The following is a 22,924-nucleotide window of genomic DNA, read 5'->3' on the forward strand; positions in this document are numbered from 1 at the left end:
GCACTGCCTAGGCACTCACACCCTGGCAGATCCCACCCCTACCACGTCTCATACTTAGCCACTCATATTGCTCTTTACATTACTCTTCACATTACTTCAGTGGTGTTGTTTTTGAAAAAATAGATCCTCTTTTTTTTTTTTTTTTTTGAGACGGAGTTTCGCTCTTGTTACCCAGGCTGGAGTGCAATGGCGCGATCTCGGCTCACCGCAACCTCCGCCTCCTGGTTTCAGGCAATTCTCCTGCCTCAGCCTCCTGAGTAGCTGGGATTACAGGCACGCGCCACCATGCCCAGCTAATTTTTTGTATTTTTAGTAGAGACGGGGTTTCACCATGTTGACCTCGTGATCCACCCGCTTTGGCCTCCCAAAGTGCTGGGATTACAGGCGTGAGCCACCGCGCCCGGCTAGATCCTCATTTTTAAAGTCTTTAAATTCGCTTTTATTTAGGGGGTGGGGTGTGCTTCCTCTGCTTAGATTCCTAGATAAACACTCTTCATCTGTAATGCCAGGTATAATAAGTGTTACAAAAAGGGTCACTTGGGCTTTTGAAAGAGCATTCGATAAGGGGGTTTCGATTGTTTCTTTCCTGGGGATGCCTTGTTTGCCTCCCTCCTTTCGACACTGCTTAAACTGAGACTTGAAGGGTGGGACAGAGTTTCCCAGATGCAGGGACATGGACGAGGAGGATCTCTCAGGCAGACTGCGCAGGGTGTGTGGAGTCTGAACTCCCAGAAGATGGTAGACTGTTCCAAATGGCTGGTGTGTGGAGAGACAGAGCTCTGTTCAAGATTTTGGCCTCTATTGTATGGGTAAATAGGAAGCCATTGTTGGATTTTAGTCTGGGTTAAATTCGTACAACTGAAAGTGACAAGAGTGGTGGATGGGCAGATTTCACAGAGAAAGGAGCAGGTAGTTCTCTTGAACCTGTTGATTTTACAAGTCCCCAGAGATTCCTAAGTCAAGATGTCCAGTAGGCAGTTGGCTGTATGAGCCTCTGGCGCATCAGAGATGGTTGGACTACAGATGAAGACTTGAAAGTTGTTGTTGTTGTGTCTAGGGTCTTTGAACCCCAAGTGGGTGGTTGAGTCAGCCCCTAGGAATACCAGTGGTCAGTGAGTGGGGAAGCAGCAGCTAGGGAGGAAGTAGGCAAAACAGGAGAAACAGGGTTGTAGAACTCCATGGGAGTGTGTCTTTAGGATATGAGTTGACATTGTTTTTGTATAGTAGGAAGGGAAAAATATTTTGAAATAATTATAGTAGTAGACAAGCATATAGTACTATGTGCCAAGCTCTATTCTAAGCACTTTATCCATTTAATCCTCACAGCAAACCTGTGGTATAGGTCCTATTGTTATTCTCATTTTATGAAGGAAAACTGAGACATGGAGAAGTGAGGTCACTTGTCCAGATACACAGCTAAATAAGTAAATATAAACACTTAAAGGTTAGTCAAGTTGATCAACATACTGATCGAAAGTAAGGCTTTAGGTATTACAGAACACAAAAATATGAAATTATCTCACATAGTACAGTACCCCCCCTTATTGCTCTCCGAGGTTTTAGTTGCCTGAGGTGAACTGTAGACCAAAAATGAGCAAGTGTAGTACAGTTAAGATATTTAGAGACAGAGAGATACCATATTCACGTAACTTTTATTACAACCTACTGCTAAGAGTGTTCTATTTTACTGTTATTGTCAATTTCTTACAACGCTTAATTTGTAAGTTAAACTTTGTCATCTATGTATATAGGGAAAAAAACAGGTTTCAATACTATCTGAGGTTTCAAGCATCCACTGGGGGGTCTTGGAACATCTCCTGTGGATAAGGCGGGGACTCCTATAGTAGAGAATTTAAAACATGCTGATGTTAAAGATAATTATGATAATGTAGCAAGTGTTTAAATGTTACATTTACTCATTGTTTTGGTAGCCATAGTTTGCCCTTTCATAATCCTAAATTAAAATTAGTCCTGTGGCTTTAAATAAGTTAACGTTTCCCTGTTTTTTATATCTCCAATCTCAGTCTCTCCCTTAGTCTAGCATTTTTTTTTTTTTTTTTTTTTTGGAGACAGAATCTTGCTCTGTCACTCAGGCTAGAGTGCAATGACGCGATCTCAGCTCACTGCAACCTCCACCTCCCGGGTTCAAGCGATTCTCCTGCCTCAGCCTCCTGAGTAGCTGGGATTACAGGCATGTGCCGCTGTGCCTGGCTAATTTTTGTATTTTTAGTAGAGACAAGATTTCACCGTGTTGGCCAGGCTGGTCTCTAACTCCTGGCCTTAGTATTGTATTTTCTAGCTGCCTATTCTGCGTCGTTTCCATGTAATGTCTGGTAGACACCTGAAACTTAGCATGGCCGAAACTAAACTCCGGATCTCTTCACTGCCCCAGTGCTCCTCTTCCCACAGACACCCCAGCTCAGTAAATGGCAGGTCCTTCCTTCCTGCGACTTGGGCCAAAGCTCTTTGAGTCATGCTGGATGTCCCTTTCTTTCATACCCATATTTGGTCATTTACCAAATACTGTCAGCTTGATTTTCAGAATTTACCCAGAATCCAACCACTTTTCACTACCATAGTCTGCCACCTTTACCCAAGCTACTCGTCCTCTCTCAGCTGAATTATTGCAGTCGTTTCTAACTGGTTTTCCTGTCCCTACCCCTACCCTTGCTCTGTAGTCTGTCCCACAGCAGCTAGAGTGATCCTTCTGAGACAGAAGTTCGTCCATGATTTCCGCTCCAAACTCTGCATTGGATTCCCATTCATTCAGGGTAAACCCTAAGTCCTTAGAGTGGCCCACAAGTCCCCATGTGATCTGGGATCCACCCCTTTTCCTTCAGCCTCCCTGGTGGCCTCTCTTCCCACTGCCCTGCTTGTTCACTCTGTTCTTGCCACACTGGCTTTCTCCCTGTTATTTATAACTGCTTCCACCTTTGGGGCATTTGCACATCTGTTTGGCTGGAATATCTCATCCCCTGGGTATCCTCATGTCTTGTCCTTCACTTTCTTCACATCTCAGTTCACATGCCCCTTCCTTAGAGAGGTCTTTTCTGATTGCTTTATATAAAGAACAGTATTCACCTCCTTCACTACACGATATTGTCCCCTTACCCTGCTGTATTTTTTTCCATAGCGCTTACCTGACAGATACTTGTCTTTCTCATTTTATTAGAATATAAGCTTTGTGAGGGCAGGAATTTTTGTCTCTTTTGTTAACTGCTGCATCCCCAGTGCCTAGAACAGTGCTTGCCATGAAGTTGGCATTCAGGCCTTCTTGATGAATGAGTGCGTAACTGAATAAAAGTACACTGGATTTTAAATCAGTCAATATAAGAGCTAGAATTTGGGTCCATAGAATTGAACACTCTCTTTCGATAATGAAATCTTGCCAGTTTTTCTCTGTGTTATATATATATGGGAGCTTTACTACTTGTTTCTTTAGATTGTAGGAAGATTTTTAACTTGGGGTCCTTGGACAGGACATAAAGTGTGTCCTGCAAGATTATCTATAATTATTTTCCTTTATTAGGAAATCTGCATGCTGCCAGCTCCCCCAGTGGGGCTTTGAGAGCCCCATCACCAGCGTCATTTGTTCCAACTCCTCCCCCATCCTCGCATGGAATCTCAATAGGACCAGGGGCCAGTTTTGCTAGTCCACATGGTGAGTCCATACATGGAAATTTTTTGCTAGTCCACATGGTGAGTCCATACATGGAAATTGATATAGCATAAGAGCTTGATGTGAAAATTTTTATTGAGTAAATTTTCTCATTGCAAAATTAATACTTGTTTGTTGTTGAGGAAGTAGCAAAAATATTGCTCAAGCAAAAAGAAAATCAAATTTATCTAGTCCCACTACACAGAGGTAATGACCAGTGAGTTTGTCTCTGCCTTGGACTCTCCCTTGCTGTCTCCATTGCTCTGCCTTGCCCTTCCTGTCACACATGTCCTGCTTGCCTGCCCTCTCATGTTTTTGTTACTCTTGCTTGCCCTCTACCCAGCTGCTTGTCTCCCCACTCAAATACCTGCCCTTGCCCCCTCAAATGGATACCCTAACATATGAATTGTTTTGAGACTTGGATTTTTTTAACTCAAAAATTTTATTTTGAATTGATTCAACTAGATAATAGAACAAGTAGTCAGTGAAATGTTTCCTTTTTATTCCACCAACCACCTAGTTCCTCTTCCCAGAAACATTTATATATTCTTACAGAGCTGTTTTATGCATACATAAGCAAATACATGCAAGTGTTCTTTCCCCTCTCGTTTACACACATGACAGCATACTGTACAATGTTCAGTTCCATTTTCCCTTAATATATCATGAGTATCATGCCATAGAACATATACAGGTTCCTCAGTTTTTAAGCTGTGTAGCACCTGGGATTTTACTTTTTACTATTAATATTTGCGGGAACATTTCTGTCAGTAAAAACACATAATCATACCATATGGCTTTGTAATATTCTCTTGTCTGGGCATTCCATGACTTAACTGCTTTCCTATTGTTATACATTTAGAACATTTCCATTTTTTTCACAATTAAAAATGGTGCCATTTGTGCTCACTTCCATGATTATTTCCTTAAGTAAGTTTCAGAAGTGGAATTGTTGTCTCAAGGGGTTTGAGAAATTCTAAAGCTTTCAAAACATTGCAGACTGCATCTGAAAGGCTGTACCAATTCCCCATACAAGAATGTCTGTTATCCTGCATCATTGCCAGCAGGGGCTGTTACACATTTTAAAAATCTTGGCCATTTTGATAGGTGAAAAATGGTATCTTATTGTTTAATATGTTTCTTTGTTAGTGAAGTTAATTGAACCCTTTTTGGTTGGTCTTTGTTTTTTGGTGGTGGGGGGTGGTTTGGCTGTTTTTTGTTTTTGTTTTTGTTTTTTTTTGAGACAGGGTCTCGGGCTGGGTACGGTGGCTCACGCCTGTAATCCCAGAACTGTGGGATGCCGAGACGGGTGGATCATGAGGTCAGGAGTTCGAGACCAGCCTGACCAACATGGTGAAACCCCGTCGCTATTCAAAATACAAAAATTAGCCAGGCGTGGTGGTGCATGCCTGTAATCCCAGCTACTCAGGAGGCTTGAACCCGGGTGGCCGAGGTTGCAGTGAGCTGAGATCACACCACTGGACTCTAGCCTGGGCAGCAGAGCGAGAGACTCCATCTCAAAAAAAAAAAAAAAAAGGGTCTCATTCTGTTACCCAATCTGGAGTGCAGTGGCACAAGTTTCAAATGATCCTCTTGCCTCAACCCCCTCCCCGGCAAAGTAGCTGGGACTACAGGTGTGCACCACCACGCCTGGCTAGTTTTTGTGTGTTTTTTTTGTAGAGACGGGGTTTTGCCATGTTGCCCAGGCTGGTCTTGAACTCCTGGGCTCAAGCAGTCCACCATCTCAGCCTCCCAAAGTACTGGGATTACAAGTGTGAGCCGCCATGCCTGGCTGGTCCTTGGTGTTTCTTATTTTATTCCTCCCAGTTATATATGCTTTGCCTATGTTCTTGTGTTTTTTTCTTACCCATTTGTAAGACTTAAGTAAAGACCATTTACTCTCAGATATATACATGGTAAAGGTATTTTTTCAGTTTGTCATTTGGCTACAAAGATATATCAGTAATATGTTGAAGGTATCTGGAGGATGAAATTTTTTTTTAATTTTTGAATATCTTCATGGATACCAATGGAGGATTAAATTTAAATATCAAATTGTTCAGGAAGTTGCTGTTTTCAAAACTTGAGTCTTGGTTCATCTCTTAGTTGACGTAGCCTATATAAAGAATATGGAACATTTCCTTCTCCTTATTCTACTTTGAGTAAAATGAAAATCTAGCTTGTCAAAGTTGGTTTAAAAGTATAATAATTCTGCCTTTAAAGGAACTCTTGAGATTGTTTGCTTAATATTTTCTTGCATATAGTAGCATACTTTGTTACATATTACATACGTTGAAGCTTTTGTGAAGGTAATTTTTTTTTTTTGTGAAGGTAAATTTTATCCTCTCTGTCTTTTTATTTTTCTAATTTTTATATTATGTTAAAAAGTAACTTACACAAAATAGGGATTCAGGCATGACATGTTAACACACATCAAGCAAGCTATGCTGTCAAGTAACTTTCAGTTATTAAAATATAGGTTTTGAGAATCATTTGTTTACTTTTTTATAGGAACTCTTGACCCTAGTTCCCCATACACTATGGTGTCACCAAGTGGACGAGCAGGGAACTGGCCAGGATCTCCTCAAGTGTCTGGCCCCTCACCAGCAACACGCATGCCTGGAATGTCACCAGCCAACCCCTCATTACATTCTCCGGTTCCAGATGCTTCTCATTCTCCTCGAGCTGGAGCAAGTGAGTATCATCAACATTTTTATGTCCTTTTTTAGTATAGCCCAAAGTGTCCTATTTTGTTCCATCCTAACATTTGAAAGTCATGACCTACTTTTTGAGAGGTGATACTTAAAGGATATTACAAAGGATGCAGATGAAGAGATGCATAAAGGGAGTGGAGTTTCCTTGCCCTCTGTGAACCTCCACATGTTTGGCTATCTGGAAGTTGTCCAAACTCTGTCCTGTTGGGTTTTTATAGAAGCTTCATCATGTAGGCATTATTGATTAAATCACTGGCCACTGGTGATCAGCTTTGGGGATGGGGCTGAAACTACCAACCCTCTAATTGTGCCTTGTCTTTCCTGTGATCAACCCCCTTCCTGAAGCTACCTAGGGGCTGCCAGCCATCAGCCATCTCATTAGAATACAAAAGGATACTTAACCACTTTGAAAATTACAAAAATTTTAGAATTTGTATGCCAGGAGCTGGGACAAAGATCAAATATATATTTCACAATATCACACACATTAACACAGAAAAGAATTGTACCTATTTATTGGTTAGCTTTTGCTACATAACATTTAGTGGCTTAAAACAATATATGATCATTATATATTGGTTCACAATTCTGCAGGTTGGCAGTTTAGGCTGAGCACAGCTGAGTGATTCTTTTAGGCTCTGCTAGGCAGCTCACTCGTGTCTGTAGTCAGCTGCCAGGTTGGTTTGGGACTAGCTCATCTAAGATGGCTTCAGATGGCAAGGTTTTTCTCTGCTTTGTGTGTTTTCACACTTGATCTGAGGCTTGTTCACATGGTGGCTCAACAGGGTTTTAAGGCAGGGAGTAGAAGCCTAGGCTTACAACTAGCCCCGTGTCACTTCCATCACATTCTGTTGGCCAGAAGCAAGTCACTAGACCAGCCAGGTTTCAGGTGGAGAAATAGAGTCCACCCATTACAGGAGTTGCTGCAAAGTCACATTGCAAGGGGCCTGGGTACAAGAAAGAGAAAAATAGTGGCCGTTTTGGCTAACAGCTTGTTAATATATGATTGTTACACCACAAGGAGTAACTAAAACAGTACAGATTGATTTAGAACATCAAAGATTTGTGATGAAAGCAAAACAGGAAGCAATGAGATAGTATGTGTTTATAAATGACATAACATGTTTTCCTTCCCAAAAGGTTCCCAAACAATGCCAACGAACATGCCTCCACCTCGTAAACTACCTCAGCGCTCTTGGGCGGCATCCATACCTACCATCCTCACTCACAGTGCCTTGAACATTTTGCTGCTGCCCTCTCCAACGCCAGGCCTTGTGCCCAGCCTGGCAGGTAGTTACCTTTGTTCTCCACTTGAGAGATTCCTTGGATCAGTCATCATGAGACGGCATCTTCAAAGAATTATTCAACAAGAAACGGTATGGGTACCTAAGTGACCTTATACATGGTGATTGTTAAGGGTAAAATGCTCAATTGTCCTACAGGATAGGAGCTGAACTAACGTGACATTCCTTTACCTTCCCTCCTTTAACAAGCTTCTTAGAAATGTGCTTTTCACCCTACCCTGGCATTAAAAATGGACTCCATTATTTTCTTTTCCATTCTTATGTTAACATATTTCTGTATTATACAGTTTGCTGTGCTGTGGCTTCTATGTGATGTGGCTAACATGGACCTTGAGATAGGTCTCTGCAGCACATACGACTGGTGTGCACAGGATCCGGCCTTGCAGAGAACAGCATACCAGTAATTATTTGCCTTCTGGAGTGCCCGTGCAGACAGGCTGATTTTGAGTCTGAGTCTTTATTGAAATAAAATAATTGGGCGTGGTAGCTCACACCTGTAATCCCAGCACTTTGGAAGGCTGAGGCAGGAGGCTCACTTGAGCCCAAGAATTCCAGACCACCCTAGGCAACATAGCAAGACCCTCTTTCTACAAATTTTAAAAATTAGCAGGCATGCACCTGTAGTCCTAGCTACTTAGGAGGTTGAGGCAGGAGGATTGATTGAGACCAGGAGTTCCAGGTTACGGCGAGCTGTGATCATGCTGCTACACTCTATTCTGCGTGATCAAGTGAGACTCTGTCTCTAAAATAATAAAAATAAAGATAGAAAAAAATTTTTTAAAGTAAATTATTTATGGTTACAAGGATGAAAGCTGCTTTTTAGATATGTGAACGGGATCAGCGCGGTGGCTTACGCCTGTAATCCCAACACTTTGGAGGCTGAGGTGGACAGATCACTTGAGGTCAGGAGTTCAAGACCAGCCTGGGCAACATGATGAAACCCTGTCTCTACTAAAAAGTACAAAATTTAGCCATGCATGGTGGTGCACGCCTGTAATCCCAGCTACTCGGGAGGCTGAGGCAGGAGAATTTCTTGAATCTGGGAGGTGGAGGTTGCAGTGAGCTAAGATCGTGCCACTGCATTCCAGCCTGGGCAACAGAGTGAGACTCTGTCTCAAACAAACAAACAAACAAAAAATACATGAACAATTGAAAATTTAAAAGCTCATGTAGACAGAAGACTTCTACCTTATCCTATGGTGATAGCCTTAGGAGATAGTTTATAGTTGAAAGCACCAGTTCTAGAGTCAGGCTGCTTGGGTTTGTAGCCAGTGATACTACCTGTTAATGTAGGCTTGGGCAAATTTCTTCAGATAATAGTATTTACCTAACTGATACCAGTTGTGGGAATTTTAGATATTTCATGTAAAGCCCTTAATATAATGTCTTGGCATTCAGTAGCGATTCATTATTTGTAATTACTGTTATTATTGGTAGATGCATGTATTAATGAGGTAGTCAAAATGGTGAATGTTTAGGCCGGACATGGTGGCTCATGCCTGTAATCCCAGCACGTTGGGAGACCCGAGGTGGGTGGATCACTTGAGGTCAGAGGTTTGAGACCAGCCTGGCCAACATGGTGAAACCCCATCTCTACTGAAAAATGCAAGGGCCAGGCATGGTGGCAGCTCATGCAAGGCCAGGCACGGTGGCTCACTCCTGTAATCCCAGCACTTTGGGAGGCTGAGGCAGGTGGATCACTTGAGCCCAGGAGTTCAAGACCAGCCTGGCCAACATGGTGAAAACCCATCTCTACTAGAAATACAAAAATTAGCCTGGCGTGGTGGCACATGCCTATAATCCCAGCTACTTGGGTGGCTGAGGCATGAGAATCGTTTGAACCTGGGAGGCAGAGGTTGCAGTGAGCCAAGATTGTGCCACTGCACTCCAGCCTGAGCAGACAGAGTGAGACTCTGTCTTAAAAAAACAAAAACAAAAATTAGCTGGGCATAGTGGCACATGCTTGTAATTCCAGCGACTCGGGAGACTGAGGCAGGAGAATTGCTTGAATCGAAGAGGCAGAGGTTGCAGTGAGCCGAGATCGTGACACTGCACTTTGATCTAGAAATAGAAATTCCATTTGACCCAGCAATCCCATTACTGGGTATATACCCAAAGGATTATAAATTGTTCTATTATAAAGACACATGCACATGTATGTTCATTGTGGCACTGTTTACAATAGCAAAGACTTGGAACCAGCCCAAATGCCCATCAATGATAGACTGGACAAAGAAAACATAGCACATATACACCATGGAATACTATGCAACCATAAAAAACAATGAGTTCGTGTCCTTTGTAGGGACATAGATGAATTCTGGAAACCATCATTCTCAGCAAACTGACACAAGAACAGAAAATCATACACCGCATGTTCTCACTCATAGGTGGGTGTCGAACAATGAGAACACATGGACACAGGGAGGGGAGCATCACACACTAGGGTCTGTTGGGGGGGACTAGGGGAGGGACAGCAGGGGGTGGGGATGGTGGGGAGGGATAACATGGGCAGAAATGCCAGATACAGGTGATGGGGGGATGGAGGCAGTAAACCACCTTGCCATGTATATACCTATGCAACAGTCCTGCATGATCTGCACATGTTCCCCAGAACCTAAAGTACAATAAAATAAATAAAGAACTAAAAATGGTGAATGTTTAAAATACTCCATGCTTAATGTGAAGCCATTTTGTAACCTTCACATTAGGATTTGGTGGGGAAATGTTTTTTAATAAATTAGCATTCAAAAGAAAAATAATAAACTAAAATTAGCATTCAAAATGGTAATCATCAGACCTGGGATCTAGCCTCAGCTATGCCACTTACCATCTATGTAAGCTTTCAGCTCTTTGGCTTCATTTTGCTCAGGTGCATAATCAACATACTTCGCTAAAACAGGGGTCAGTAAACTATGGCCCCTGGTGCTATGTCCTTCTCACCACCTGTTTTTGTAAATAAAGTTTTATTGGAACGCAGCCATACCTGTTCATTTATATATGGTCTATAGCTGCTTTCAGCTATGGTGGCAACATTGAATAGTTGTGACAGAGACCATGTAGTGCATAAAACCTGCTAATTTTTCTACATAGCACTTTACAGAAAATGTTTGTCAACCCCTGGGCTAGAATAAGAGCCTAATGCAGATCTAACCTTTTGCAATTATACTCTGTATTCTTTTTTTCTAATGTGCCACTTAAAAAAAATATTGTGGAAAATGTTCAGCATATACAGAAGTGGAATAGTATAATGAACTTCTGTGCTCTCATCACCCACCTCTAGCTGTTAATTCATATCAGTGTTATTTCATCTGTAACTCCTCCCCCTAGATTGTTTCACAGCAAATCTCAGACATAATTTCCTCAATAAAAATTTTTGCATGTGTCTCTAAAAGGTATGGACTCTTTGAAAAAAAGAAAAAAAAACCACACCATTCTCATACCTAAAGAAAACATTTCTTTATCATCACATATCTAGTTAATATCCAGATTTCCCAGGTTGTCTCATTTTTTACACTTTGAATCAGAACCCAAATAAGTTTTTCTAAATCCCCTTCAAACTTTTGGTTCCCCACTCTAGTTCTTTTTCTTTATCCTTATACAATTTGGAATCATTGAATTTTTTTTGATCCCTGTGTTTTCTATCACATTGGTCAGTCCTCTGGATCAAGCTACTGAATGAATTCAGGCTCAAGTTTTTTGATGCTGTTTTACAAGAATACTTCATAGGTAGTGTTATGTTCTTCCATCAAGAGGCACATAATGTTTGATCGTATCTGTTTTTGCAGTGTTGCTAGCAGTTGATGGTCAATGCTGTAGCTGCCTTTGTTTTGGAATAGGTATCAACTTAGTGGTTTTTCTTTTGGAACAGTTCTCTCAGTAACATCATTTTCTTTTTGACTTACATGTTAATTTGATGTGTCCTTGTTTTGCAGCTGCAGCTGATCAATTCCAACGAACCCGGAGTGATCATGTTTAAGACGGATGCACTGAAATGCAGAGTAGCCCTTAGTCCCAAAACCAACCAGACACTTCAGCTAAAAGTGACACCTGAAAATGCAGGACAGTGGAAACCTGATGAACTTCAAGTTTTGGAGAAATTCTTTGAAACAAGAGTATGTGTTTAATAATGCATAATTTGAATATAATTAATGAAACAGAATAGTTAAGGTAGAATCAAGAGTAACTTGCTTTATTTTCCCTGTAGGTTGCAGGACCACCATTTAAAGCTAATACGTTAATAGCCTTCACCAAGTTATTAGGAGCTCCTACACACATCCTGAGGGATTGTGTGCACATTATGAAGCTGGAGCTGGTAAGTTACAGAGATACACATTTCTAGCAAGGTTTGTTTGAGGAGGTTAGACTTGGTGGGAGCAGTGTTTATTGGTTTTCACCCATCTATGTAGTTTCTTCTATTTTTCTCTTAAATTCTTTTTTTTTTTTTTTTTTGAGTCTTGCTCTGTTGCCTATGCTGGAGTGCAATGACGCGATCTCAGCTCACCGCAACCTCCACCTCCCGGATTCAAGCGATTCTCCTGCCTCAGCCTCCCAAGTAGCTTGGGACTACAGGCGCATGCCACCATGCCCAGCTAATTTTTTGTATCTTTAGTAGAGACAGGGTTTCACTGTGTTAGCCCGGATGGTCTTGATCTCCTGACCTTGTGATCCGCCCACCTCAGCCTCCCAAACTGCTGGGATTACAGGCGTAACCATCGCGCCTGGCCTTAAATTCTTAATTTTTAACTTAAATTTTACTTATCTTTGAATAGGTAACACAATTCTGTTGTATCTTTTGAATTTAAAACAAGATAATACAGTGAGAAATTTCCCATTGGTTCCTGTCTAGCTAACCCTGTCCCCTCCATCCCTGTCCAACTGTCTTCTGGCCAACCAGAGTTACTATGGCTTGCCTCTCCTTCCAGAGATGGTCTTTTCATAAAAGCAAATAACATTGCTCTCATAAACTTTTGATTGATTGAGACAGGGTCTCACTCCGATGCCCAGGCTGGAGTGCAGTGATACGATCTTGGCTCACTGCAGCCTCGACCTTTGGTGCTCAGGTGATTCTTCCACCTCAGCCTCCTGAGTAGCTGGGACTGCAGGTACATGCCACCATGCCTGGCTAATTTTTTCTATTTTTTTTTTTTTTTTCTGTAGGGATGGGGTTTCGTCATGTTGCTTAGGCTAGTCTCAGACTTCAGGGCTCAAGTGATCCACCCACCTTGGCCTCCTAAAGTGCTGGGATTATAGGCATGAGCCACTGTGCCCGGCCTTCTCATAAATATTTTAAATGAAATTATATCATTTATACATCCTCTTTTGTACTTTTTCCATTTTTATTATGAGATGGTTCATGTATAAATTTATAATACAAAATTTAAAAAAATCTGACTTCCCACCTTTAATGGTCCTCGACTTTGTGTCTTGAATTGCTATTAAAACTGAAGTGCAGGCCGGGTGCACGATTCAATCCATAACAGCATTTTAAAAGATGCCTTTTCGCTGGGCGTGGTAGCTCATGCCTGTAATCCCAGTACTTTGGGAGGCCAAGGCAGGCAGATCACCTGAGGTCGGGAGTTCAAGACCAGCCTGGCCAACATGGTGAAACTCCATCTCTACCAAAAATACAAAAAATTAGCCAGGCGTGGTAACAGGCAACTGTAATCCCAGCTACTTGGGAGGTTGAGGCAGAAAAATCACTTGAACCTGGGAGGCAGAGGTTGCAGTGAGCCGAGATCATGCCACTGCACTCCAGCTTGGGTAAGAGTGAGACTGTCTCAAAAAAAAAAAAAAAAAAGACTTGGCACGGTGGCTCATGCCTGTAATCCTAGTACTTTGGGAGGCCGAGGCAGGTAGATTGCCTGAGCTTGGGAGTTCCAGACCAGCTTGGACAATATGGTGAAACCCCTTCTCTACTAAAAATACAAAAAAATTAGCCAGGTGTGGTGGTGCATGCCTCTAGTCCCAGCTACTTGGGAGGCTGAGGCAGGAATTGCTTGAACCCAGGAGGGAGAGGTTGCAGTGAGCCGAGATTGTGCCACTGCACTCCAACCTGGCTGACAGTGAGATTCCGTCTCCAAAAAATCAATCTATCAATCTGAAGTGCAAAGTGACAGCAGGATGCTCCATGGGCAGCAGCTGCCTGCAGTGCACTGAATATCTGTTTTTGGTTTGTTTTTGGCCCTTTGGGGATTTCCCTTAGTTTCTGCATAGCGCAATCTGCATTTGTATTAGTTTTCTAGGGCTGCTACAACAAATTACCACAAGCTGTGTGGCTTAAAATAATAGGAATGTATTCTCTCACAGTTCTGGAGTCCAGAAATCCTAAGGGGTCAGCAGGGCCATGCTCTCTAAAGACTCTAGGGGTGGATCTATTCCATGCGTTTCTCTTAGCTTCAGGTAGTTCCAGTGATCTTTGGTATTCTTTAGCTATAGACTCATCACTGCCACCTCTGCCTCTGTCATCACATGGTGTTTTCTCCGTGTGTGTCTCTGGCTGTGTCTCTTCTTATAAAAGGACAGCAGTCATATTGGATTAGGGACCATTCTGATGACCTCATCTTAATTTGATTGCATCTCCAAAGACCTGGTTTTCATATAAGATCATATTCATGGGTGCTGGGGGTTAGGACTTACGTCTTTTTCAGGTGCATAATTCAATCCGTAACAGCATTTAAAAAGATGCCTTTCGGCTAGGTGTGGTAGCTCATGCCTGTAATCCCAGTACTTTGGGAGGCCAAAGCAGGCCTGAGGTCGGGAGTTCAAGACCAGCCTGGCCAACATGGTGCAACTCCATCTCTTCTAAAAATACAAAAAGTTAGCCAGTCATGGTGACAGGCACCTATAATCCCAGCTACTCGGGAGGCTGAGTCAGGAGAATCACTTGAACCTGGGAGGCAGAGGAGGTTGCTGTGAGCCAAGATCACGCCATTGCACTCCAGCATGGGTGACAGAGCAAGATTCTGTCTCAAAAAATAAAAAGATAGCTTTCCGTCCCCAGTATTTTTCATGTTTGTGGTGGAAGTGATTTCCAGGATATCTAGCCTGGCATATTGCTTGAAATGGAGGAGCAACTTGCTTTATTCACTGAACAAATCTTGGAGATCTTTCCATATCAGTGTATAAAGGATGTCTTTGTTTTGTTTTGTTTAGTTTAGCAAAGCTTAGTATTTCATTAGATGAATGTATTAAAATTGCTAAGTAGTCCCCATTTGATGGCCATTTTGGTTTCTTCTGATATTTTGCTGTTACAAACAGTGCCACAATAAAGAGCCCTTTTATGAATGTGCCAGTATACCTGTAGTATTGCTGGGTCAAAGGATATATATATATAGTTTTAATTTTGGTAGATTTTGCCAAATTGTTCTCCATAGAGGTTATGCCAGTTTATATTCCCACCAGAAATGAGAGTACTGGCTGTTTCCCACATCTTTGTTAACAGTTTTATTAGTCTTTAAAAGACTTTGGGTCTTTCTGGTTTGTAGGATTTTTAGGTCTTTTGATTTGTAGGAATTCAGTATATACATTAGGGAAGTTAGTCCCTTGGGATATTCATTGTACATATTTTTTCCTAGTTTGTTATTTGTGTTTTGACTTGACTTTTGGTAGGTTTAGCTATGTAAAATTTTCTTTTAAATAAATAATGAAATGTATCAATATTGGTTTTTAAGTTTTCCTGGTTCTGTATGATTGTTAGACCTTCTCACTCCCAGATTTTGAAATAATCCTCCCAAAGTTTTTGTTTCTAATACTGATACAGATTCAGTTTTTAAATTATTTAAATTTTTGATCTATTATATTTTTATTTATTTTGAGACAGGGTCTCATTTTGTTTTGGTGTCAAATGTGAGGAGGTATGGATCTAACTTTTTCAGATGCCCATTTATCAAATAATCTATAGTCTCTGAATGGGAGATTTTGAATTCTTCTTTCCTGTGAAAGTATGCAGTTATATAGATGGAATCCAGATGGCCTCCGATATGTTTTTCAATCTTACAGTAGTCTTTTCATTTTAATGTTTCTAGTATTGATTTGAGTAACTTCAGTTACCTCACTACTTTTTCTAGTTAGTGTTTTACTATAAATATTGGGGCAACAGTGTTCTTTTGCTAATAGTCTCAACATTTGGCCTCTGATCTAAGAGCCTGTAGGAAACATTATTTATGTCAAAAAGAAATCTATTTGAATTTTTAAAGGTGTAAATATTTTTGTGGTTAAAAAAGCACCAATGGATAGAATTTAAAAATCTTTCACACAGTTTGACTAGTTTGTTTAGGGAAAGAGTTGAAAACAGTACTGCAAAGTCTAGATTGGCACAGTTAAGAAGGACATTGAATACTAGGTGTTGGTCCTTAGTTGTGGGTGATGGGGGGACAGCATGTGTCACCAAATGGCACTGAACATTTGTGAGCTTGAGTAGAACCATGTTGTAGGACATATATCTGATGGTGGTATACGATGGACTGGTAGAGGCAGCCACTGGGAAGAGCTGTTAGGGGAGCACAGGAGAAGCAATAAAGCCCTGCATATGGTGGCCTCAATGAATATAGAGAGGAGGAAATAGATGTCAGAGACACTGCAGAAGCCAAATCCATAGGCCTTAGGAATAAACAAAGTGGGAGGGAAGCAAGGGGAAAATCCTACATAAACCCACAGTTGATTTTTCAGTTAGCAACTTCATGTATATATTTGTTTTGAAAAAGTGCAGGTTATCAACTTTTATGTTCTGTTAATAATTGGATATAAAATAAAATTCTAATCTCTCAGACTCCCATACTAGAATATGATTTTAAATGTTTATATGCCTTTATCTTGATTTTTTCCCCCCTCAAAACAGTTCCCTGACCAGGCAACACAGCTAAAATGGAATGTTCAGTTTTGCCTGACCATCCCTCCCAGTGCACCGCCGATTGCACCTCCTGGGACACCTGCTGTGGTGCTGAAATCCAAAATGTTATTTTTTGTAAGTATACCGCCCAGCATTTGTGCATGTACAGAGCTTCTGAGGAAAGAGCCACGTGAGGATAATAGAGCAGCTTTTGGATAACTGTATAAATTATCTCTTGCTGCCAAATAGAGGCCAGGATTCCTTAATTGTCAGTATAGATGTCATGGGATCCTGGTTCCTTTAGTAATAAACAGAAATTTGTTGAACTAGGTAATTGTGTAGCACAGTTGCATCTTAACCATAACATTCAGTTGTTTGTCACTTTTCTTGTCATTTGTAATTTTCTTTTGCTTGCTTATCTTAATCTGAAAGTATAGTAAATGATAGTACCTTTGATACATTTAGACAGATGCTTTATGATGTTTTTACTCTCTTTGTGTGTGTTGTGTGTATACAGCTTCAACTAACTCAGAAAACATCGGTCCCTCCCCAAGAACCTGTTAGTATTATAGTTCCAATCATTTATGACATGGCTTCAGGTACAACCCAGCAGGCAGACATTCCCAGACAGCAGAACTCTTCTGTTGCTGCTCCCATGATGGTCAGCAACATTCTGAAGAGGTTTGCAGAGATGAATCCTCCACGACAAGGTACATGACCAGTAGACAATATTTTATTGCATATATGTTGTAAAAGTTCTTTTGAGAAACCCCCCCTTTCTCCTCTTCTCTTCTCCCTCCTTACCTACTCCACCACCCAGTCCTAGTAGAGGAGCTCTGATTGCCGTGGCCCTCTTAATGTCTGCCTGTCGCTTTCTTCTTTTCTCACTGGCTCTTCAGTTTTGTCCATTTCTCTGCTGCCTGGACTTTATTTTTATTAGTGATTTACCATTGGGACTGACCCAGTTGCTAATGCCAGAAGCTTGTATTTATAGCACACATTGCCACAAAGCCCTAGGTTAGGATGATAGAATTTTCCATGGCTGTGAATTCCTGCCCTACCATCAATACCTGCCACTCTGTACATCACAAAGTTGAAATGCATGTTGGTTTCTCATATTTCATGCTTTAATCATGAATAGAATAATATCATTAAAAGTTCTGTATCTTCTAAATGTTTTGTGAAGAATAAAAGCTGATACAAATGGCATCACTGCTTTTTTGGGCTTCTTATATAAGTGTCAGGTGGGTGCAAGTGAACCTTTTCACCATGTGCACAATGAAGCTCTCAAACTGAACATTTCCGAGGAAATCAGAATGTTTCTAGAAAGATAAACAAGGTCCCTGCTATAATGGAGTAGCCTACACTTAACATGTAACTCCTGGCAGTGCTAAATTTGGGGTTACAAAATACAAAGCTCAGCAAAGAGAACTTTTCTTCCATTTTGCTCATTTCTAATATTAAGGATATTTAAATTTAAAATTTGCTTATTTCTAATATTAAGGAAGTTCTCTGTATCTCTCTGTTTAGAACAGTTAAATAACAATTATGTTTTTAAATGAGGGAAAGTTGTTCTCTGAAACATTTTTAGGTACTACAGTGTCCAAAGTTTTCTAGAACTAGGAATCAGAAGAGAAATGATATGTTTAGCTGTTTGTTTCCCCACATTGGATACATAGGCGAGTTCTCACTTTAGTGTATAAGGAATACACTGGGCACACTGGGCAGTAGAGAAGGGTGTGCTGCTTTTGTTGTAATATTTCTACTTCTTAAAATTTTCTGCTTTCATCCTTTGACTTCTCTCTTCTTTCAGCTAAAAATAGATCCTCAAGAATCAAAGTTTAAAGCTATCAGAATTCTCAAAGTAACAGTCCAGTAGAACCTTGATAATAAACACCATTCCTTCACAAGCAGATGGCTGTCATTATCTTATGTGTTTTTATGTATTATGTCTTGTGGAATTTAAAATTAAAAGAAAAATGTTTTGATCCTATTGGGATCAAGCAAGTTTTCCTGCCTATCAATAATGAAAATGTGTTTTTTAAAAAACAGTATCACTTCTCCTTTTAAGAAATTGTTGAGATATTTTGGAAGTGTTTTCCTTTTTTTCCCCGCCTTGGACTGGGCAGACCTTTGGATTTCCTTTTCTTTCTGTACCTTCTCAAGTGCACAGGATCACTGCACACCCTGCCCTTTGCTGAAAGGCCATGGTTCACATGAGGTCTTCAGTTCTCCCACTTTCAGCCACTGTATACAGGGTTAGACCATGCTGTAGAGGAAGGGATCCAGCTTTTGGTTTATAATATTTAAATACCTGTAATATTTACAAGCAGCAGAGTATTTGGTTTTTTTGAGCAAAGGGGAAGTTGAGAGGATGAATCGCCAGCACCTTCCCCACCCACAAATCTTGTTTTTGGATTGTTGGTGCACCAGACTTCAGTCTCCCACCCCACCTCCCACACCCATCACTTCTCTTCTGGTGAAGTGCTTTTAAGAAAAATTATTTTTGTATTTAATTAATTTTAATGTTGAACTCTGGAAGTTGACCATTTCCTTGAATTTTGAGAGAAAACTCCAATAGATGTCAGAGACTTGCGCTGTCCAGTATAACTGCCACTAGCCAGCATGTGGCTACTTAAATTTAAGTTAATTAAAATTAAATAAAGCTTTAAAGTAAGTTCCTCAGTCACACTAGCTATATTACAAGTTCTTGGTAGCCATAGCACACTTATACAACATTTCCATCATTACAAAAAGTTCTATTGGACAGCGCTGTCATAGACATTTTTATCTGGGCTTTAATGCAACGTTTGAAAGATACCACCAAAGTTGTAACTAATGCATAAATATAAACTAGATATTTTTATGAGATCCAAAATGCCCATAAGCACTCAGTAGCCTTAAAGCCCAACTTCAAAGGCTTATCTAATGCTACAGTGTTTCTAAACAGGAACTCTAGGCATATCTTCCTAAATTCAAACCTAACTGGGACTTGCTCCAAGTTTCCTCTTGAGAAAAAGAACCCAAACCAAATATAATCTGATACTTAACACCACAGCTTAATTAATCTCCAATAATCTGGGCAGTTAAAATTCTTTTATTTTGATATTTCAAGTTCTTACTAATTTTAGATTTAATTACCCCTTCCCCCACCGGTGTGTTAACATCATCTTTCCTGTATTGCGAATAGCTAATGACCATTTTTCTCTGTTGCAGGTGAATGCACAATATTTGCAGCTGTTCGTGATTTAATGGCTAATCTTACACTGCCCCCTGGTGGGCGTCCATAGACACTATTGTTTTTAAACCAGGAAGGCTGACAGATGAGACAAAACAACAAAAATAAATCTGAATTCAGCCTTCAGTTTAAAAAAGGAAAAGGACTTTTTTTAAAAAGAGCTAAATATTCTAAACTGGCAAAAATTTTCAGGGTGCACTTCTTTCATCAAAATGATCATCAATCTTTTGTATAATGAACTTGTATAGTGTGTTTAAATGGGACACATTTCAAAGTAGGAAGTAAATCAGTGTCCGTTTGCCAGTAATAGATTTAATATTCTGTTTTATACTATAAAATTATGAAATGCCAAACTTGTTTATTTAATTGTTTTCTTATGTTTTGGGTGTAATAGTCCTTTTTTTGGTTTTTGTTTTGTTTTTTAAGGCAGGTCTGCCATTTTTGAATACTGTAAAACTGTGATAAACTTTATATTGAAGCTGTATTTTAATATGACCGCTTTGAATCCTCACATGAAGTGTTCTGGGAGTTGTTATAAACACACCCCAAGGAAGCAATATTTAATAAAACTAGGGAAAAAACAAAACAAAACAGTGACACTCACTTGTGTGTATATAAACTCTAGAGACAGCTTAGGCCCTCCCTTCATCTTTAACCTGGTGAATGGAGCCAGTAATTAATTTCTAATAATACATATCTGAAATTTGACCAAAAACATCTTATGTCAAGGTTAATTTATTTTCTTCAGACATTCCTAACTTGACTAGTGGTAACATTTAGCACCTCAGTTGTCTTTCAGTACATAGGATTTGGTGAAAAATAAGGAACTTAGTCTTTGAGAAGGAAAGTATGTGGTTTGTATTGATATAGGATCCCACGTGCAATCATTCTCATCTGAAGAGGATGTGGGAACTTTTCTGTCAGGCAAATTTAGTTTACAGAATACTTCTGCATACAACATTAATTAGGAAACAAAGAACTTTAATGCTGTACTCCTGCATGAAGTTTCTGTGAGCTTTCTTTATCTTGCTTAACTTCTCCTCCTTGCCTTCCTCACCAAAATTGGGATTTTTCTAAACAATCTCAATTTAATTCATTGTCAACAAAATGATAGAATGTTTTGCTTGGAAGAAACCTGGTCCATTCTCCTCATTTTGAAGAATCCAGGATTCTGGGCCTGTCCAGTGTCAAATGGAGTTTTTGGTACTGATACATCTCTGCAGAGTTTCTTTGGAGCACTGTGCTGTCTTCCTAGTCAGTCAGGGACTTTTTTAAGCTTCAAAGAACATGATCTGATGCAAAGGTCTTTTACCAACTTCATGTTATTTAGGAAAATTTTTTAAATGATATCATGCCGAGTTATCTGATCACTGTAATACTGTTTCTCCATTAAAATGTATATGCTTTGTCTAATTCCACTTTAAGATGATTTAATTGAGCTTCTATAACTGTCAGCTACCAAATTGTAGTTTCAAGCATCTGACTGCAACTGTATCATATCTGTTCTCAACTTTGCTTGGTTCTCCACTCATTTTCAATCAGAGTTGAGGCCTTCTTTGCCTTTCTTCTTTGTCTTGTTTCTGCCTTCATCTCCCACTTCTCACCCAACTCTGCCACTGTTCAGGAGCAGTTGACTAAACTTTTATCCTTCCTTTAACTTAACCTTTTTATCCTTCTGTTTTTAGTTCTTAACAGTGGTAATCACATCAGTTTGGCAATCTAAGATGTCTTTATCAAGGGTCAGCCCTTTTCTATTTGGAGCTGAATCTTTTCTTTCATGTAGAAATCTACATGTATATATAAGAAATGTATTTTTATCTGCAGGATAATATTGTTTCAAATAATTTTATTAAGAATTAACTTTTTAGGTATTTTCCCTTTTAATGTGGTTTTGAAATGTTAATTGCATTTTTACACATGATGCATTCAGTGGACTCTCTTTTTTCCTAATTATAATTCACCTCTGAATGCACTGTGTCAATCAAGAGGAAGATAGGATTCAGTGAACAGAATTTGCTTTTGATGCTTACTAAGAGTAAACTCATTAATTTGAATTTTTATATTATGCTTGGTACTTAGAATTGATATATACCTTATTAAAGCTTGAAAACATTTAGCATTTGAATAGTAAGTTTCATCACAATTCATGTCTTTTGCCTCTTTTGTTACACAGGTTCAATCAAAGGGACTGGATGTCCATAGTGATTTTCTCTAATAATTGGGTTGGGACTAAGGTGTTTTCAATGTGATTTTAGTATTTACAGTAATAAATAAACTTTATACAAAGTTTCAGAGAACTACCAACTCTCTCTAGTTAATTTTGATGAAGATGTTTTCGTTAATAGTCTGGTTTAGTATTAATTTAACCTTGAAATAAGAAATTGGTCCTGATTTGCCACCTTCATTTTTCCATCTGCTGAAATGCCATTTCAGAATGTATAAAAGTACTGGAATTAGAAGAAAAGTGGGAGCTTCAACAGAACATGTCAAGTTGTTAATAACAGGAGCCACACCTTATGTTTGAAAATTAACTGAGTCAGCTAAGTGCAAGCATAAGCTAAAATATATATGACTTTGAATTTAAGAACCACTAATAACTATGTTCTAATTAACACAGTATCTGTTCAGCCAAAGGATACTGACAGCCATTCTTTGGACTGTGGTTAATTTGATAGCTTCAAGAAGTTATAACTTTGCTACCCTGGATTCTGATTCAATTTCAGTATAAAAAGTTGTTCCTTTCATAGTTTTTCCCCCCAAAAGAAATGCCTATTATATTTTACCTTAATATTTATTTATCATCCAAGTGTTCTTGATATAAAATCAGTATACAGAAAATTTTAAGAGAACTTACATTCAAGGGACACAGAGGGAAAATGTTAACATATATTTCATTGTATCTTGTGGAATTTTTTTCATTTGGTTTGAGAATGCACAGTGTGTCTAAGGATGTGATTTGAATTTACTTAGGATGAATTTAGCATTGAGATTATTAAAACAGAATTAGCAGAGGGCAGCCAGCACTGTGCTGCACAACTCCAGGAGGTGCGCCATGGTACGCTCACAATTTTCAGTAAGTCGCCTCCACTTCCAAGTGGCCAGTGATTTGTTAAAATACCTTGTCCAGAAATATAACTGATTGATGAAAGGGCACATTTAGGTCAATATAAAATAATAGCA

At 39.7% G+C, this 22,924-nt stretch overlaps 1 protein-coding gene across 2 annotated transcripts in view; it reads left to right on the plus strand.

The window, feature by feature from the left end:
* The window catches only part of MED14 (mediator complex subunit 14), a 96,370-nt gene extending 74,329 nt beyond the window's left edge, over positions 1-22,041 (plus strand). For both annotated transcript variants that reach the window (XM_021673278.2, XM_021673277.2), the window contains exons 24-31: positions 3,530-3,661; positions 6,170-6,352; positions 7,513-7,748; positions 11,612-11,791; positions 11,884-11,991; positions 16,516-16,641; positions 17,024-17,216; positions 19,723-22,041. In XM_021673278.2, the coding sequence (XP_021528953.1) occupies positions 3,530-3,661; positions 6,170-6,352; positions 7,513-7,748; positions 11,612-11,791; positions 11,884-11,991; positions 16,516-16,641; positions 17,024-17,216; positions 19,723-19,796 (1,232 nt within the window). In that variant the 3' untranslated portion in view covers positions 19,797-22,041. The remainder of the gene's footprint in view (positions 1-3,529; positions 3,662-6,169; positions 6,353-7,512; positions 7,749-11,611; positions 11,792-11,883; positions 11,992-16,515; positions 16,642-17,023; positions 17,217-19,722) is intronic.
* Positions 22,042-22,924: the final 883 nt, after the last annotated feature.

This window comes from Aotus nancymaae, unplaced genomic scaffold (assembly GCF_030222135.1).
Source record: "Aotus nancymaae isolate 86718 unplaced genomic scaffold, 86718_ANA_hifiasm-v0.15.2.pri h1tg000058l, whole genome shotgun sequence".
Classification (NCBI taxonomy): Eukaryota; Metazoa; Chordata; class Mammalia; order Primates; family Aotidae; genus Aotus; species Aotus nancymaae.